Here is an 18,660-nt window from a genome sequence, read left to right as displayed (position 1 = left end):
GTGTTTACGGTCTCCGATCGCATCTCCTCTCCTTTTTAGCGTCTAGGTTAACAGATAGATCACCGTGGCGTTTTCGGAGTCTGTGTCAGTGCCAGTGAATTGCGCAGCCTGTGTTCAGCGATCTGTGCTGCACCAAGTGCATGGGAAAACAGAGCTGTCCCACCGTCAGTTTGGCACTTTTGTGTTTGGCTGCGCGTAAATGGCTTCGGTTTCTGCGAATAGTCATAGCCCTGCTGAAATAAACAGTACTAAGAGTTACCCACTCTAACTCGAGTAGCGAAGCGTTATAACACCATTTATCATCAAGTATTTACTCACCTAATTATCAATACTCCGCACAGCGCTGTGGCAAGAACCGAGCTGCACGAGGAGCTGGAACAACTTGCCTGAGGCTGCATGAGCTAAACGACGGAGCAGGGAAACCTTTCTTCATAAAAGCCGAGGGTTCGTGTGCGTGTGCGTGCACACGCACCGAGATTTATTTACATTCTCTCGTGCCTGCAGTGCTGCTAACAATTGTCCTCTGTTTTTCCAAATCAGGTACACTCCCTGCAGCTACAGAGGCGTAGAAGAAAGACTACCTCACGGCAGCATGTCACGACTGACTGATCATTCCAGGCACAGCAGTTCCCACCGGCTGAACGAGCAGTCGCGTCACAGCAGCATCAGGGACCTCAGCAGCAACCCAATGACACACATCACGCACGGCACCAGCATGAACCGCGTCATCGAAGAGGACGGGACCAGCGCTTGATCGGCTTTTCTGGGGAAGGAGGGCTCGCCGGGGCTGTACGGCTCGCAGTCCGTTCCTCGGCGGCGCGATAACGCTCAGTGGTACCGTGCCCCTCAGCGGGTGCTGATCTTTGCATCAGGAAGCCGAAACGGGCTTCTCCGATTTGAAGCCAGAGTTGTTGTAGTTGCGTCAGAGCTAGAGTGTTCAGCGAGTCTTGAATTACCGAGTAAAAAGCTGGTTGCCTCGTTTGAGCCTACCTGTAGGTAATTATTTATTTGATAACTATTTACCCAGCATACACCATTGCTGAATTCCTTATTCTTTGTTTAAAGAAAAACCTTCCCCTCCCTCCGATGCGTCTGCGTGTCAGTAGGTGTCACCCTTGAAATCTCCCTGACAGGGCCACGGCGAGAGCGTTCCTGGTGGGCATAAGGAAGCTCTTGAATGCTGAAGGGATTCCTCCACGCAGCTCTTCGGTCCCTGGCCAGATAACAAACTGATCCGTGTTCTCATCGAGCCCAGGGGGAGGGCCCCGTATTAAACACTGTATAAAGGACACACAGCAGGCAGTTTTAAGTGGTTAACACTGGAAATGCGACAAAGGAATGAGCGCTTTGCAGAAGGAAATGAAACTGTGCCGAGGATCACCGGCTCCTCCCGGAGCTGCTTAGGCTCAGTTGTTGGGGTGGGGGTGGAGGGCGGGGGGAGGCAAGAGGCAGGGAAGAGTGATTTTTGTATAACTTGTATTGTCCTTGCTTTTTTACAAAATACTATTTAAATTTTCTACTTGTTTACAATTTATGTAGGAAAAGATGGATTTTAAAACCAGTTATCTAGATACTATTCAGCCAGTTATTTTTAGATGGATGTACAGAAGCTGAGATTGCCTGTTCCTATCTATTTAAAGAGAGACTAGAAAAGCTGGGTTTGTCACCCGAACTGGGAGGCGCGCAGCCCGTTCCTTACAAGCAGAACAAATCCTGTTTACAAATCCTGCAGTCCAGGTGAGGAGGGCTGGGGCCGAAACGGCCGCGAGGAGTTCGGTCAGGGACGGCTGCCCGCCTTCCTTGCGCCACCCCGGCTGTTTCCTGGGGGTTGCTTTGCACCGAGCAGGGGGTTGGACACGGGGGACACAAATCGAGGCAGGAGCAGAGCCGGAGAGCCCTCTGCGTCGCTGTCTCAAGGGGAAGACAGGTATCCACCACAACCCGCTGGCTCCTTCGAGCTCGCATTCACGATCAACCTCCGCTCTAGGTTATTTCCTTTTCATTCCCTCCTGTAGATTCACAGCAGAGAATTCGGTTTGGGCTTTCTTGGTGTGTAAATAGTTCGCTGGAGTCCAAGTCTTCACTGACACCGCAGGCAGAAGTCGAGGCATGGTTCGGGTGGCGCAGCGACCTCCTGAAGCATCTGCTGTAAGATTCGTGCAGCGCGAGGAAACGCTGACTGCGATTAAACCTACCTCAGTAATTACTGCAGATCATTGCTGGGAAGTGAATACCTGTTTTTTCATTGCCCTTACATAATTCCCTCTTTGACCTGCTTGAGGCGTGTTGAAAAGCCTTTGCACATGCCTAGATGGCACAACCTTGAGGGCAGAAATAGGGCAACAACCGCGATGCTGCGCACTTCAGAGGCTTTTTTGAGCGGCAGAAACTGAGCTGCGCTACAATTAGGCACGTTAATTGTAGCTGATGACACAACAGCAAAGCACGTAACCGTGCAGCCTTTGAAATCAAAGGTTGCTCGGGGAGCCGTGGTGTCTTTTAGAGAGATATTTACTGTAAATCATCTTTCTTGCTTCCACCAGGCTTTTGTTCCAAAGGAGAAGCACAAACCAAAAGCAGCAACAAAAAAACAAAGCTCAGCGAGGGCTCTGCACCCTCGGGGGCGCTGCGCATCCCGGGCTTTGTGCTTGCCCCCAGCTCCCTGCCTGCTTGGGGAGCTGCCGCGGGGATCGTGCGCAGGGATCGCGCCCAGGTACGCCCGGTCACCTCCTCCAGGGCACGTGGGCATGCGAGCACTTTCCAGTGAGGTTTGCTGAAAACACGACAGTTCCCTGCAAGGCACAAAGGTGAACACCTCCCCTTCTGTTTCGCTCCCCAAATTCAGCTTCTACTGAGTGACGTACTGCTTCAAAGGGATGATAGTTTTAGGAATCTGAATCCGCAAAAGAAGCCGGATTACAGTTTTTTGTAAACGCTGCCACTGAACTAACGGAGGTCAAGTGGTTGCGTTGATCTTCCTGGCTAAACTTCCAGTACTGTGTTTTGGTAATGGGAGCCCGGCTTTGACGTGCTTAGAGTCAGGAGGGGAATGATGGAGGTCTGAAATACATCCTCCCAGAAATTTGCTAATTTGCGAGGTTGAATCCCCACATTGTTCCAGGTGGGTGTGTTTAAGCTGTTCCTTGCTCGTACATCCCCCGCGTGAGCACAGAGCACTCCCACCACCCAGGGAGCTGATTAAAACGGAAAACTCAGTTCTGGGTGCATTTTTTTGCTATCCCTACCCCTGTAATCCCAACCCCTCTCTTTTATCTTCCAACCCTGAATCAGCGCGCTGCTCTGTGCTCCTGCACGGCATTCCTCCTCCCCGGGACTCAAAGCCCTTCACAAAAGCCTTGAAACAGGGGTGAGATTGCCCTGGCAGGGCTCGGGCTCCCAGATCTCACATCTGGGGGCTCGGGAGCCTCTCCGAGTGTGACTGCAGCCCAGGTGCTGTCTCTGCCCGCTGTACCTGGGCACGTTTTTGGGGTGCTTTCAGCACCCGCTGCTAGCGGGTGAGAAGCTCGGCCCAGACGCCTGCCTTCTGGGACTGGTGCCAGTGTTTAAATCCCCCCCGCAGCCGAAAGCGGCTCCCCGAGCTGCAGCGTCGGCTGCCCCACGTACCTGTAACTGAGCACGTGTGCGGCGGGTCGAACAGCCGGCCTTTGTCCCTCCCTAGCAGATGCATGCTGCGGCCGGTGCACGAGAATACCGCTTTGCGCGATCGTGCTGCCAAAGCTTCCAGCAAAACCCACGGCTTCTTATTCCCAGGGAACCGAATCTCCGTTTTCTTCCCCGTTGCAAACCGTGCGCCCTTGCCCTGGCGAGGCGAGTGCCAAGGGCTCTCCGTTGGACAGCACCGTGGGCTTTGCTCGGGGTCAGCACTGCCCAGGGGCACAGGAGAGGGCTCAGAAAGTGCAGGCATTGCCCCCCGGCCCCGCGACAGCAGAGTCCCCGAGGCCGTGATGCTCGCTCTGTCCTAACCCCTTTGTGGCTCCCGCCAGCCACCAAACCCCGCGAAGCGACGCTGTGGTCGCTGCACGGAAAAGGCTGGCTCCGCAGCACGGCATCCGCCTCCCTGCTGGCTTGGTAGCGCTCATCTTCTGCAAAGCCTCAAAGCCCAGCGGCAGCAAAAAGCCACGTTTTTATGTGAATTTGTTCCTCTGCTCGATTGCCCTGCCTTTTCTTAGCGTGCAGAGCTCAGTTTAGCTGCAGAAGCTTTTCGCTGTTGGCCGTACGAAGCGCGTTCGATGCCTGCCAGATGTGGGCTGTGCGCCTGCGCCGCGGCTGGGAGCGGGGCATCCAGCACCGCTGCCAAATCGTCCCAGCGAGGAGGGAAGGGCAGCTTCTGCCACCGAAACCCCTCGGGGGCTGCAGGAGGAGCCTGGCGAGGAGCTTGGAGCGGGTCTGGGGGCTGAGGACCCCAACGAGCGAGCAAACGGGGCTGCGGAGCGGCGCGTCCCTGCGCGGGGGGCACGGCGGTTCAGCCCGAACGACCGAATGTAGACCTGAATGTGAAATTTCACTCCTACGCCGATGCACGCATTTTGTAACAGATCGGGATTTATTCTCGTGAGCGGTGGGATGTTGCACGCGGATTTTTGCCTCGCGTCAACCGCCGGAGGGGCCGCGTGCCGAGGGAAGGCGGCGCGTGCGACGGCGCTGCCGTCTCCGTGGGTGGCTGCTCTGGCACGTGTACGTGCCGTGACTTCGTTTCTGGGTGAGAAGAGGAAGTGTTCGTGTTCGTGAGACCCGTGCGTAGAGGGCACCCGACGTGAGCCGGTTCGACGCGCGCTCAGCTCCCGGTAGGCTTTGTTTACAGTAGTCCAGTGTCGGTTTCGTAACGTTTAATTTTTAGCACTTTACCTGTGAGTGTACAAACTGGTTACGTCGTAGTGGGTGTACGATTTTAATTTTAGCCCTTTGAAAGTTTTTAATAAAACCATGTAAAAATCCTAGTCTCGTCGTGAAAGCTCTCTGATACGTCAGACTATGTCCCCCTTAAAAGCCCCATTTCGGAGGCAGCTGTGGCGAAGGCAGCGCGAGGTTTGTGTTAGATTTCACTCCAGCAAGCAGCGCTCTGAATAAGAAACACTTCCTAGCCCTAATGTGCCTGTAGGATCTGTAGTCGCGGGTGCCGGGCGTCCTTCCACCATGAAGCAGGATCCGGCTCTGGTTTGTTTTACCCTCGCCGAGCAGCTGAGAGCTCCAAAACCAGCGCTGTGTGAGCAGCGAGCTAAGGAACAGCTCCGGGGCTAGGAGAGAACGGGGCTGTTCGGGGCTTTGGGCTTTCTTTTTTGGGGTTCGGTGCTGTGCTGTCTCTTGGTTTGTTCACAGCAAGGGCGATGGTTTCCCTCCGGGCTCCTGGTCGTGGACCCGAATCCCTTCCTGCCAGGTCAGAAAGGCGTCGCGTGCCCTGGCTTTGGTGAGGAGCTGCTGGATGAGACCCAAACACGTCCCTGGAACCCACACAGGTCGCTGCTGCTTCCTCCCCTGTAGGGACCAACCCGGCCTTTCTGCTGCAGGTTGCTTCTGTAAAACAAATCTTCATTCTTGGAGGAAAAGTAAAACCCAGGAGGAGTCCGGCTTCGCTTTTGGGTCTAGGGGGAGGTGGGAAGATCCGCTCTGCTGCTTCCGGGCAGCATCTGAGGAAACATTTTTAGCGCTCGGCTTCAACTACTGACTTTATTTCTTGGTGTTTTGTCTTGGAACGCACAAAACATCCTTTTGTTTTCTTCCTGCGGGCTGTTAAATCCTCCTTGTTCGGTGCAGGCACATCCTGCGCTGCTGCTCCTGTGTGCTGGCCCAGCGATGGAGCGGAGGGCTCCCGGGCTTTGCAAAGCGTGCTGAAAAATCCCTCAAGGCCCTGAATTGCAACATAATCCAGCTACAAATCCCACCTGGAACCCATCAGGAGCAACGAGCCCCAACATACCTCCGCTGCGCTCCTGCCATGCCTTCAAAGCCCGCTGCTCTCCCCTGTTTCAGCCCTGCGATCAGATAAGGCTCTGCCTCTGCCAAAAGACGCAAAACATCTGCTTGGCTGCAGAAAAATGGGATTAAATGAAAGCTAACTTTGCTCCTAATTTATTTTTTGGGTTTTTTTTTTGGAAAGGCAGCCGCTCCTGCGCCAGTTCTCCCTTGCACAGGGTTTTGGGGCTTTCCCTGTGCTCCCCCAGGGGAGCCAAGCCCCTGGGGACAGCGGGATGTCGCCGGCCCCTCGGAGAGGCCACAAAACCCGGTGCTGGCCAAGTATTTGGGGCACATCTGAGCCGCGATGCCGGCTTTATGCCTTCCCAACCGCCCAAATTAAACCTCCCCGAACGCCCGCCAGCCCAGGCTGCCCCCAGCCCCACCCAGCCTGGCCTTGGGCACTGCCGGGGACGGGACATCAAAATCCCAGGAGAGAGAGATCCCAGTTAGAGCATCCCAGGAGAGAGAAGCACGGGTGGCTTTCACAGGGTCGTCTCCATTTCCCCCCGCTGCAGCAGCAGCGAACCGAAGTCCCTACGGCTGATCAGGTCGGTCAGATCGCTCAGCACAGCGAGGGGACGCAGCGGGGACAGCGTGGGAGTGGACCCAGCAGCAGCTCCAGGCATCGCTGAGCCCCTCTCCTCGCCCTCCGCTCCTTCCCTGAACAGAGCCCCCGAAAATCACGGAGCGATTTTTTTCCCCAAGCGTGAACCCTCCTTAAGGGCCTTTCCTCCCTCCTGGGGCAGCACGGGGCTGGGGGGGCCTCTTAAAAGAGTTCTTAGAGCAAGCTGGGTGCGGGCGCATCCCAAAGGAGACGAGCTGCGGGCAATTACGAGGCCTCAGCCCGCAGGTGCTGAGCCACGGCGGCGCATCCGGGCAGCGTGCGCGGGGGCCTGGGGACCCCCATGGGGTTGGGGGGTCCCAGGGGAAGCCCAATCATCTCCCCCCCCCCAAAAAAAAAAGCACCATCCGCGGAGGCCCGGCGGGATTTCCGATGCAATAGTGCCACCCCGTGTGCCGTGCGAGCCGCGGGCTGCAGCCACGAGTGGCACCGGTGGCCCCAGTGGCCTTGGCGAGGGCGCGGGTGGGCGACGCGGGGACCCCAACGCAGCGGGGCGGTGGCACCGGGGGGCCCGAAGTCCCCGGGGGGGGACGATGCGGCCATCGGGGGGGCGGCAGCAGAGGGGCAGGGGGTGACGGGGGCGTCCCCGTGGCATTCCCAAGCCCGTGGCCGCAGCGCCCGTGGCCTGCTCCCGATGCGCGAAACGTCCGGGGGCTGCAGGGATGCCGCTAAAAGCAGAGAAACACCGAAAATGCAGAAACTGCGTCAAATTCGGGACGTTTCCGGGCGGGAGGGCGTTTGGGGTGGGAGTAATTCCCCGTTTTCTGCTCTTCCCTGGCTTGCCGGTGGCCGGCAAGCGGCTCCTGGACCACGCGGTCGCCTCCGCTGCTTCGTGTCCTGCTCTGGAGGGGTCAGTCCTGTGCTAAGACAGTGCAGGGGAAGTTAATTCCTCTTCCCGTTCTCCTAGACTCTTTTAAATACATAAATAATAATATTTTCTAAATTTTGGGTGCGTGCTTAAAGCCTAGCAGCCAGCTGCTGACCCAGCCCTCCAAACCATGCACGTACTAGAAGGACTAGACAAGGAACCTTCCCTGAAATGGCCCCATTTAATAAATTTAATAAATTCCCAATAAATCGGCAATATGGGAAGCATTCAACGTGTCAGTGAAACCGAGAGATCTGCGCGGGCTGCGTAGCTGGGAACTCAGAGTCACCGTCCCTCGTGAAGGCAAGGCAGGGGTCGTGGGATTCGCTTCCTGCAGCCTGCTCCTGGGGAAAGATTTGAAATGTTTCTGGACCCTGCTACCACCTAACGCAGGTGCGAGCCCCCGGCAGAGGGGAAAACACTCACTGTGCGTTTCTGGAGGGGACGTGGGGGGGAAAACGGCGATGCCACCCGCGAACCGAAGGGCCGCTTCTTCCAGGGGGGAGCTTGTGGGGCCCTTCGGGTCCGGTCGGGCGTCACGACGCACTCACCGGGCCGCTCCGGGGATTCAGGGGAAGGCGAGGAGCAGCCAACGCCGCACTGCAAGCCCGCGAACGCTCCCGAGTAACGGGGGGAGGATGGGTTTGGCACAAGGCAGCCACCAGGCCTGCGACGTGGTCACCGTCCTCTGCTCGGGGCAAGAGGCCGATCCCGCAGGAGCCACCGCTGTTGGCACTGACGAGCTGATTAAAATCGAAGGGGAGAGGTTGAAATCGAAGGGGAGAGGTTGAAATCGAAGGGGAGAGGTTGAAATCGAAGGGGAGAGGTTAAAATCGAAGGGGAGAGGTTAAAATCGAAGGGGAGAGGTTAAAATCGAAGGGGAGAGGTTAAAATCGAAGGGAAAAGACTAAAATCGAAGGGAAAAGACTAAAATCGAAGGGAAAAGACTAAAATCGAAGGGAAGAGGTTAAAATCAAAGGAAAGAGGTTAAAATCAAAGGGGAGAGGTTAAAATCGAAGGGAAGAGGTTAAAATCAAAGGGAAAAGACTAAAATCGAAGGGAAAAGGCTAAACTCCCTGCCGGGTCCCCGGGAGCTGCCCCAGCGGCGCGTGGCGGAGCGCAGCGGCTCCTCGCAGGCTTGGCTTCACCTATTTCACCCCCTTTCTCTTAGATTGTGTCTCCCCAGCTGCACTAATTGCCCCCAGCTGCACTAATTGCCCCCCAGCTGCATTAATCACCTCTCCCCGGCTGCATTAGTCACCCTCCCCAGCTGCACTAATTACCCCAGCTGCACTAATTGCCCCCAGCTGCACTAATTGCCCCCCAGCTGCACTATCACCCACCCCAGCTGCTCTAATTTTCCCCCCGTCACGTTAATTACCCACCCAGCTGTACTAATTGTCCTCAGCTGCACTAATTACACTGGCTGCACGAACTCACCCAGCTGCATTAATTGCCCCCAGATGCACCAATTCCCCTCCCCAGCTGCATTAATTACCCTCCAGCAGCATTAATTGCCCCCAGTTGCATTAATCACCCCCTCCAGCTGCATTATTTGCCCCACAGCCGCATTAATTACCCACCCCAGCTGCTCTAATTACCCCCAGTTGCATTAATTGCCCACCCCAGCTGCATTAATTACCTCTAGCTGCTCTAATTATCCCCCAGCTGCATTACTTACCCCAGCTGCGTTAATTACCCACCCCAGCTGCATTAATCTCACCCCAGCTGTATTAATTGCCCCCAGCTACATCGATTCCCCAGATGTTTTAATTACCCACCCCAACTGCATTAATTGCCCCAGCTGCATTAATTACCCAGCTACACTACTTACCCCAGTTGCATTAATTACCCCCCAGCTGCCCTAGTTACCCCAGAGCTGCATTAATTACTGTTAGATGCACTAGTTACCCCCAGCTGCACTAATTACCCTCCAGCTGCACTAAGTACCCCTCCCAGCTGCATTAATTACTTCCAGCTTCACTAATTACCCCCTCAGGTGCATTAGTTGCCCCCCCCCGGCTGCACTAATTACCCCCCAGTTTCACTAATTACCCCCAGCTTCACTAAGTACCCCTTCCAGCTTCATTAATTACCTTCACCTTCACTAATTACCCCTCTCAGCTGCATTAGTTGCCCCCCAGCTGCACTAATTACCCCCTACCAGCTTCATTAATTACCCTCAGCTTCACTAAGTACCCCTCTCATTTGCATTAATTGGCCCCCCGGCTGCACTAATTACCCCCAGCTTCACTAACTACCCCTCCCAGCTGCATTAATTACCTCCAGCTTCACTAATTACCCCTTTCAGCTGCACCAGTTGCCCCCCGGCTGCCCCAATTACCCCCCAGCCTCACTAATTACCCCTCCTAGCTGCAGTAATTACCCCCAGCTTCACTAATTACCCCTCCCAGCTGCATTAATTGCCCCCAGCTTCACGAAGTACCCCTCTCAGCTGCATTAATTGCCCCCGGGCTGCACTAATTACCTCTCAGCCTCACTGATTACCCCTCCTAGCTCCACTAATTACCCCCCCAGCTTCACGAATTACCCCTCCCAGCTGCACTAAATACCCCCCAACTGCACTAATCACCCCCCAGCTTTACTAATTGCCCCTCCCAGCTGCACCAATTACCCCCCGGCACCACTAATTACCCCCCGAGCACTAATTTCCGCCCCCCGCCGCCATTTTGTGGTTCAGCCACCAGAGGGCGCTGGCGGCGCGGCCTCGCCGCCGCCGTCCCACAATGCAGCGGGACGGCCGCGGCTCCGCGCGCCTCCTGCGCTCGGCTGGGCTCGGAACCGCTCGGCTGGGTTCGGCTCCGCTCGGCTGGGTTCGGCTCCGCTCGGAAGCGCTCGGCTGGGTTCGGCTCCGCTCGGCGGGCCGCGGCCGCGGGGTGAGCGCGGAGCCCCGCGCAGCCCCCGCCCGCCCCAGGTAAGCGCGGCCCCGGCCCCGCTTTTATTTCTTTTTTTTTTTTCTGAATCTTGTTGCGTCTATTTATTTATTTACCAATTTAGTTTTTAATTTGACCTTTTACTTTAATTCTTTTTTCCGCTTCTTGCGTGCTATTTGTTTGTTTACTCTACTTTCCCCACCTCACCTTTTTTGCCCGATTTTATTTATTTCACTGCATTTATCGGCAGTTCGCCTTCCTTAGTGTACTGCAGTTATTTCACCCCACTTCTCTTACCTTATTTCACCCATTTCCTCCTCCTTTATCTATTTCACCCCCCTTTCTCTTACTTTATTTCACCCAATTTCTCTTGCTTTAATTATTTCACCCCATTTCTCTTGCCTTATTTCACCCAGCTTCTCTTACTTCATTTATTTCACCTCCTTTCTCTTGCCTTATTTCACCCAGCTTCTCTTACTTCATTTATTTCACGTCCTTTCTCTTACTTTATTTCACCCAATTTCTCTTTATTTCACCCGTTTTCTCTTACTTTGTCTATTTCACCCTCTTTTTCTTACCTGATTTCACCCCCCTTTCTCTTCCTTTATTCATTTCACCCCCTTTCTCTTCCTTTAATTATTTCACCCCCTTTCTCTTACGTTATTTCACCCATTTTCCTTTTCCTTTATCTATTTTACCCCCTTTATTTTACTTTTTTGTTTCACCCCATTTCTCTTACTTCATCTATTTCACCCCCTTTCTCTTACCTTATTTCATCCCGTTTCTCTTCCTTTCTCTATTTCACCCCATTTCTCATGCTTTATTATCAGTCTCCCCCCACCCATCCCTTGGACATTTCCCCCTCCCGTCCCTATCCCATCCCCGTCGATTTGGGTGCTCGCAGCCCCCTGTGGGGCGAGGGCTGGAGGCTGCTGCTCCTGGGATGGTTTTGGGTCAAAAACAAGCAAAGTTGGGGTTAACTCGTGCCTGGAGGTCCTGCTGCGTGTAGGCGTAGCAGTCGGGGTGAATGTTGCTGTGAATTTGGTGATCTGGGGAAAATCGGTTGCTTCTAAAGGGCTTCAGAGCCCCCTGTGAGCATCCCCCGGAGCGGAGGCTCGTGCCTCTGTGGGCTCCCCCAGGGTGAGGCTCCTCAGGAGCCCATGGGTGCCCATTGCGGTGTTCCTGGTGTCTCACCGTGGTCTTGTTTTGCTTCCTCCTCACCCCAGGACGTCAGTCGGGAGGGTTTGGGGAGGCAGGAGGATTTGGGGAAGTGGGGAGGACCTGGCCTCCCCGGTACGGCCTCGCTCTGGTCTCTGCACCCGGTGCCCTTGCGCTGCCTCCCCGGGGCTGCTCAGGACTTGCCACCTCTCTCACGTTGCGCTTTGGGTTGGTTTCTTGTCTAAAAATCAGAGATTTGGATGACCCCCCTGCTAAGGAAACATTTCTGTGTCAGGGACTCCGCAGCAGGGGGGCTGGAGGATGCTGTCCGTGGGGGAAGGCGGTGTAAGTCGTGCCCCTGGGAAGGGCGCCCATAAAAACACAAAAACCCTGAGATATTTTTCTCCCTGTCGCCATCCCCACCTCTGTAGACCCGGGACCAGGAATTCCTGGGAATTCGGGCTGGAGGCACCGGTGCCATCGTTTGTAGGGTGCTGGAATGGTCCTGGTGGGTGGCAGAGAGCTGGGATACTGAGGGAAGTGGCGTTTCAGTGGGGAAAAACCAAAAACGCTATGTCCTGCCCCAATGCGTGCTTCCAGGGGACTCAAGGGGGCACGAGGCCCCTGACCCCATCGTGATGGGACCTGCGGCTTCTGCACGCAGCGGTGCCAGCGCAGAGCCCCTGGCTGAGGCTTTAAAGCGGCGTAATTCGTTAAATGCAATCCAGTGTCCTCTCTGACACGTTTTTGGGTTCTTCGTGCCGGTCTGCATGCTTTGGGGAAGGGGGAAGCGTCGTCATCCCTGCAGAAAAGTTTGACGTTTAGCAGCAGATGAAGGCGTTGCTCTGTTTTAGCTCCTGTCATTGCTTTTTTTTTCCACTTTCCTGCCCCCAAATCAGTCATATACGGCTGAAACACGAGCGTGGGGGACCCTCTGCTCCCGTGTCACCTCCATCCGTGCTCGTGGCAGCGGTGATTCGGTCCCCGGGACAGCCAGAGCATCCTGAAAAGGGTTTTGTGGCCGTGGGGTGCGTTATGATTGAAGGCTCATGGTTGCTTCCTTAATCTCTTCTATTTCCCCGCTCTCCCTTGGGAAAGGGATTTCCAGCCCTGTGTCGGTGTTTGTCTTTATTACATCTCCTGTCACTCTTCCGTGGGTCCCGGGAGGTGATCGGCTGGGGGGGGGAGGTTGATAATTTGCTGCCAATTAGCGGGACCAGGGCAGACCCGGTGAGCTCCGCGATGCAGCGCGGCCTCGGGATGCTTTTTACCTCCGCCGTGGGTCTGAACCTGCCCGGAGCTGCTGCGAAACCTTCAGCCGCCTGCGTGGGATGTTCCTCAAAAATAAAGGCGCTCCGGGAGCTGCTCTTTCCCCCCAAAGCAGCGCTGAGACTCATGCTGGGTTGTGTTCCTGCCGGTTAGGGGGTAGCTCTCTTGTTAGTTGACGACATGTCTGCGGTAGGAAATTAATAGGAAAAGGCTTAAATTAATCAAGGGAGGTCGATAGGAGATGCTAACGAGCGCTTGCCCTTCCCTGGGGCTGCCGGGAGGCAGCTCCGCGCCTGGGCGGCCTCCGCGGGCGCCTTGACTGGAGGCCGGAGGTGCAGGGCAGGCGTAAACCCCGTGATTTGGGTGAGGAGAAAGCGATGAAATAATCGCAAAGCTGTTAAACAGCACCCTGAGGCGAAGGCGGCGGGTGCTGAACCCCGCTGCACCTTCCCAGCGCTCCGTTGTATTTGCATCAGCTCCCGATCGTGGTTCGTTGTGGTCCTGCAAAACCCTCTGATAAAAACGGTAAAATATATTAAAAAAAAATGCTTTTTTTGGGGACGCCTTGGGCTCTGCAGTCCCATGCCAGGCTCTCAGTGCCTCGTGGCTCTGCCATCACTTGAAATCCCGAGCGTGCGGCCTCGTGGCTCGCCACGTCGTTCCCCGGGCCCGGGGATTTGCAAGAGGTTTGCCGACGCTGGTATAAAAATGAGGAGATGTCAGCACGTTTGTGTTTTAAAATCGACCCCACAGAGGAATCCCGTGGGGACACACGTGCTGGCTGGGGACAGGGGGGGGCCACGTGTGGGATCAGGGCCAATACTTAGCATTTCCATCACTCCCAGGATATTTTCTCGTACTTGGCTGGCATCGGAGCCACTTCTTTTAGCTGAAGATCAGAAAACTCTGGAAAAAAAGCACCCCCACCCCCCGAGCAGTTCGTTCTCCCCCAGCTTGCGTTTCACGGTTCATCTTTCTTTCTGGCTGTAAGGTCTGCTGGGGCCTCTGGCTTCCTAAAGAAAAGGTGGAAAAAAAAAAAAGGAAAAAAAGAAGAAAGCAGGAGTTTAATAATAGATCAAAAAATGAGATTAAGCACTAAGTCAGCACTGCCCTGCACTCTCCCTTCCCAAAAAGCAACCGAAAGAAATTGCAAATCGCCTGGAAAAGAGGGGAGTGGAAACAGCAAAGATGAAACCTGATGCGAAGGATGGATGAGGTGTTTATATTTTATTTAACAACCGTGTGCTGCCGCCCTCCCCTGGATTTCTGTCTGAGGTGAATAAAAGAGCAGGGCTGAACTGGGATGGGGAATCGAGCCCCGCAGGTGAACGCCCGGAGCTCTGCGTGCTCCTGGAGGTGGCCTCCAAAAACCACGAGGCCTTGCAAGGTGCAGTTTGCCTCCGATGGTGCTCGGACCACGTTCTCTCAGGGGTTATTAGTCACCGGCAAAACCAGAGAGGGCCTTTCGGCGTGTCTCGGCCTGGAAGGGCGTTGGATGGAGGCTCGCACCTGACGAGACACGAATCTCCTGGAAGGGACGCTCAGGCCTGGCACCAGGCGCTGAGGCCGCCAACCCCGGGCTTGTTGGTGTTGGCTGCGAATCCTCCGGCTCCTCTGGCGCTCGGTTTTGGTGAGGCTGTTGTCGCAGGCCGGGCGGGATGGCCTCGGCTTCTTCGCCAGCCCATGGAAAAGTTTGGGAAATGGCAGTTCGCAGGGAGCTGCTGTCCTGCTGGCTCGGCCTGAAGGTCTCCAGAGCCAGCGTGGGCATCGGGTAGGGCTCAGGTGAGCCTCGCTGGAAGGGTTCCTACACGGTCTTGGCTGGAGACAGGATAGCAGGCCTTTAGTCTGACCCAACCTTGCTGTTCCTACCACCTTGTTTACACCCACAGTGAATAAAATACCGAAAGGGACACGAGGCACAACCAGTCCCCTCCAGCATCATCCTTGTCCAACCTGGGTCATGCCGTGGGGATAAAGACCCAGCTGCAGGCTTTTTGGGGCTAAATAGGCCACTTCTAGGTGCACACAGTCTTCTAACCCCGTGCTTCTGGAGAAGGAGAGAGGCTGGGGAGCTTCGTCCATGTCAGCTGCGGGTGGTATGGACACGGCAGGAGGTGAATGCAAGCGGCAATCCCAGGCGGGGGGCTGGCACGTGGGGCTGGGGATGTTCGCTGTGGGCTGCCAGAGCAGGAGAAGAGGCAAAAGCTGCCTGCCTGCTGGAAAGCACCGCTCCCACGTGTTATTAGCAGCCTCTCAGGTCTTAATTTGTCTTCTTTGTCACCACCTTGGGCTCAGCTCGGTGCTTTAAGAGTTGGAGGAGAAGCTGTTTCATTGCCCGCTGGGCTGCTGCTCTTGTCTGTTCTCCAAAAGGAAGCAAACCAGATGTGCCAGAGCTTAAATTTAGGGGGAAGAAAACCCAGAGCTTGGCAACAGCCCCTTTTCTCAACGAGGAAGTGTTTTTGCCGTCCACCTTTTCCTGAGGCTGAATGGGTGTGAAGCGCAGGGAGAAGACGGGGCACGGTTGCCTTTGCTGTAATTTCAGTGTATTCCGCAAGCGGGGCAGTTGGGATTTCTTTTCAAGTTGCTTTGCCAACTTTGGGTGGAGAAAAAGAGCTGAAAACCTTGCCTTGGTGGATGTGGGATGGAGGCAGGGATTATTTTATTTACCTGTTTATACTGGTGACACCCCGAGGCAAAACAGCGAAGCCGGGGCCGCGCTGCCCGCTGCGTAGGGCTTTGAAGAGCGCTCTCCCCCCCAGATCCTTTTTCCCGGCACCGACAAGATGAGCACCAAAGAGCCGTGACTGAGTCAGCAATGCAGATGCCATCAAACGGCTGCTTTATTCCAGCGCGTGAATCAGAGCACAGCCGTGGCAGAGCCTCATATCCTGCGTCTCCTGATAACAATGCGGTTACCTCCGAGGAAACAAAATGCGGAGAGATCCCAAAACGCGGAGAGATCCCATTGTCCCGCCTCTTTAGGGCACCTATAACGCATTGGCACCAGTGGTCCTTATTTTATTGCAACTCTTGCAATAGCGGGTGTGGGTTATTTTATTTTGTAAATCCTACGGCCTGGAGTTAAAATGTATTTTTTTAAATACTTGTGGAAGTGATCCAGCATGCGCATACGCACTCGGAGGTATAGGAGGGGATAAATAGGACTGTTTGCTGGAGCACAAGCAACTGGAGTTAACCCCTGTCCGACCAGTAAGAGCAGCGCGTGCCACCAGCATGGGTGCTGACTGCTCACCCTACAGGCCTTTTTAATGCTGCCTGCATCGCGTTCTCGGGGAGAAAGGGGGATTAGCTTCATTTGGCCTTAAAATTAGTCATTTGCCTCCAAACTCATCTTAATTTCCAGGCTTTTCTCTCCTTCAGTTCACTTGGAAAGTTGTATGCAGGGGTGAAGCCCTTTATCCCCAGATGTTTTCTGCTTCTCCCTCCCAAGGCTTTTCCATCCCCAAACACCGGTTTCGACGGCACGGACCGCAGCCAGAGCAGCGACAGCGTTTCCTTCTATTGTTCTGGTTCCCCCCACGACGTCCACGCGCTGCCGCTGGCTTTTGCATCAGCAGCCTCCCTTCTGCTGCTCCCCGGGGCCCGTCTGTGTCCTGCTCCTCCTGTTGTCCCTCTTCTGCACCCGGCCGTGGTGGGACGGCCAGGCATGCGACGGCGCGGTTTATATCCCTCGAACCAGACGAAATGGTGACATTGCGCAAAGAGCTGGCTGGATTGTTCCCTAGTGGCAGAGAGGAATTGTTTAAAAGACAGTTCTGCTGCTCTGGTGGGGGTGGGAAAGGACAATTTCTCCCAAATCCCTCTTTTGGAGGAGCTTGCTCGTTCCTTGGGATTTTTTTAACCAGCGACTGCAGAATTTGGTGGGGGTTAAAAACCATTTCCGCGGTTCCTCGTCCGTGGATTTAAGGGAGAGCTAGTTCAAATGCTACATCAGAAATCGCGCGGCAGAACTGCGGAGACTAGACATTAAATAATTAGGAGATTGCACAATGAAGTGCTGGAAGGTTTCGCACATGCCACAACCTCTTTCGATCCAGCTGAAGCTCTGCAGAGATCTGTGTGAAAGTTCTGTGCAGCCAGGCTGGAGAAGGCTTTGCTCCCTTCTGAGCCTTTGTAAGGAGAAGAAAACGGGAAGGAAAACTCATGTTGCGTCCCCAAAGACTTTGTACTCTCTAAAGCTCAAGCGTGGGAGCTCCGAGGTTCCTCCTATTTTACAGTGTTTGTATGTGCTGGGAGCAAATGATCTAAATTAATTGTTATCTTTTCTCTGCTTCCCACGTCTTCAAAGCGCTGCCATCCAGCCAAGCTGCCTCCTATCAAATCGGAAACACGAAAAAAGAAAAAACCTTCCAGACTGTGACCGAAGATGAGAAATGTTGGTCCCCAGGGGCTGCATGGTACGAGCTTTGGGCCGTGAGATGATGAATGCAACTCCACAGTTGCTCGTTCGTGCTCCAGGAAAGGTGTGCTTTGGGTGTAGGTATGTCCAGCACTAGAGCTGAGCTCTCTCCAGCTCCTCTGCGAACGTCCTCCACTTTTTCTGCTGCAGTTAAAAACAATCGGAGGGCTGCTGGTGTTTTGAACAACCTTGCCCACCTAGGAAATTATGAGCTTGGATTTGTTCAATCGAATATTCCAAAGATTAAGAGTGAAAATAGCTGAGCTTGTCAGCCCCAAGGAATTGTGTTGCAGCCTGGGCTCAAATCCATCACCCGGAATCGGGAGGCTCTGGCAGGGTATTCTTCATCCCTCAGCAGAAGGCATCGCAGCGAGATCGTTTAACTGTAATTCATCAATTTACCAAGCCACTTGATTAAGCGGGGGTTGGAGAGAGGCTGAAGGGAGCGCATCTGCCTGTTGTAAGGCATCTCTGGCCACCTGAGGACTTTTTGGCTTGCGTGTCCGTTGCCTTTCAAGTCTCCGGGAAAGCCCATCAGGAGGAGAGCCCAGCAAAACTTATTCACAGTGGTGGTGAAACGAGAGGAATTGAAGAAATAAAGGAATTCATGTGTTTGAGCTTTTCCTCTGCGTGCTACAGCCTCAGCACCCCTTAATCGTAGTCTGGAGAGATCCTGGAGATGTTGGAGTGGACATCTGCAAAAAAAAAGGGACTTAAGAAAGTTAGGGGGTTCTTTATAAATGTGGCATTTTGGAAATTTCCTTATTCCGTAGTACATCCGAGTACTGTTTTTTCTGGGTGCCCGTGCCGAAACCTGTAGGTTGTTTCCGTGGGTGATCTCTGCTCGGAGCCACGGCGGCACTCCCTTGTTTTGCCCTTGCGATCAACATCCACGTTGTTTTCTTACCAGATTAGACTCAGCCTCATTCGAAGTTACCAGGCGTGTGCGTTTGCGCCACCCCGATAACTTCGGAGCCTGCCAGAGTATTTCAGTCAGCCCTGACGAAGAGATGCAGGTCTGCAAGGGTAATTAAGGCTGCACAAGATGATGGCAAACAGGCCCGAGGGGCAACCCAGGTACCTGCGGAGCCTCGGGGAGAGGAGCAGCTCCAGCTTGCAAGAGCAGATCCCTGGCAGTGCCCACGAGGGACCATGGTGGGTCTGTACTGAGAGGAAAACATGTTTTTCGTTTAAATGTGGTGGTGGTTCGGGCAGAAGTGGCTCTGGAAGAAGCTGGCCGTGCCGGGGAGCTGTGCGGCTCTGCGGGATGCGTGGCTGCTCGCCTGCCTCCTGGGGAATCGCAGCGAAGGACTTCGGCCAGCCCGGGACGCGAGATGGCGAGCGGGTCCTTCTGTATGGGCTTCTTGCAAGTCCTATTGTTTCCTTTCAACAAAAGCGAGAGGCAAAATGAGAATTCATTTGATTTTAATAATAAAATACCTCCAAGGAGATGAAG

At 54.6% G+C, this 18,660-nt stretch overlaps 2 protein-coding genes across 9 annotated transcripts in view; both read left to right on the top strand.

The window, feature by feature from the left end:
* Nucleotides 1-4,957, top strand: part of FZD3 (frizzled class receptor 3) — a 60,362-nt gene extending 55,405 nt beyond the window's left edge. For all 6 annotated transcript variants that reach the window (XM_080587830.1, XM_080587829.1, XM_080587827.1 and 3 more), the window contains one exon: nucleotides 541-4,957. In XM_080587830.1, the coding sequence (XP_080443956.1) occupies nucleotides 541-754 (214 nt within the window). In that variant the 3' untranslated portion in view covers nucleotides 755-4,957. The remainder of the gene's footprint in view (nucleotides 1-540) is intronic.
* A 5,251-nt stretch (nucleotides 4,958-10,208) lies between these two features.
* The window catches only part of EXTL3 (exostosin like glycosyltransferase 3), a 131,807-nt gene continuing 123,355 nt past the window's right edge, over nucleotides 10,209-18,660 (top strand). For 2 of the 3 annotated variants that reach the window (XM_080587820.1, XM_080587818.1), the window contains exon 1: nucleotides 10,210-10,398. The gene's annotated coding sequence lies outside the window, so the exon portion shown is untranslated. Of the gene's footprint in view, nucleotides 10,399-18,660 lie in introns of all 3 variants that reach the window. The other variant, XM_080587822.1, reaches the window with a different exon arrangement.

This window comes from Anser brachyrhynchus, assembly GCF_964034855.1.
Source record: "Anser brachyrhynchus genome assembly, chromosome: 3".
In the NCBI taxonomy this organism is placed as follows: Eukaryota; Metazoa; Chordata; class Aves; order Anseriformes; family Anatidae; genus Anser; species Anser brachyrhynchus.
This window is presented reverse-complemented; position numbering and strand designations above follow the sequence as displayed.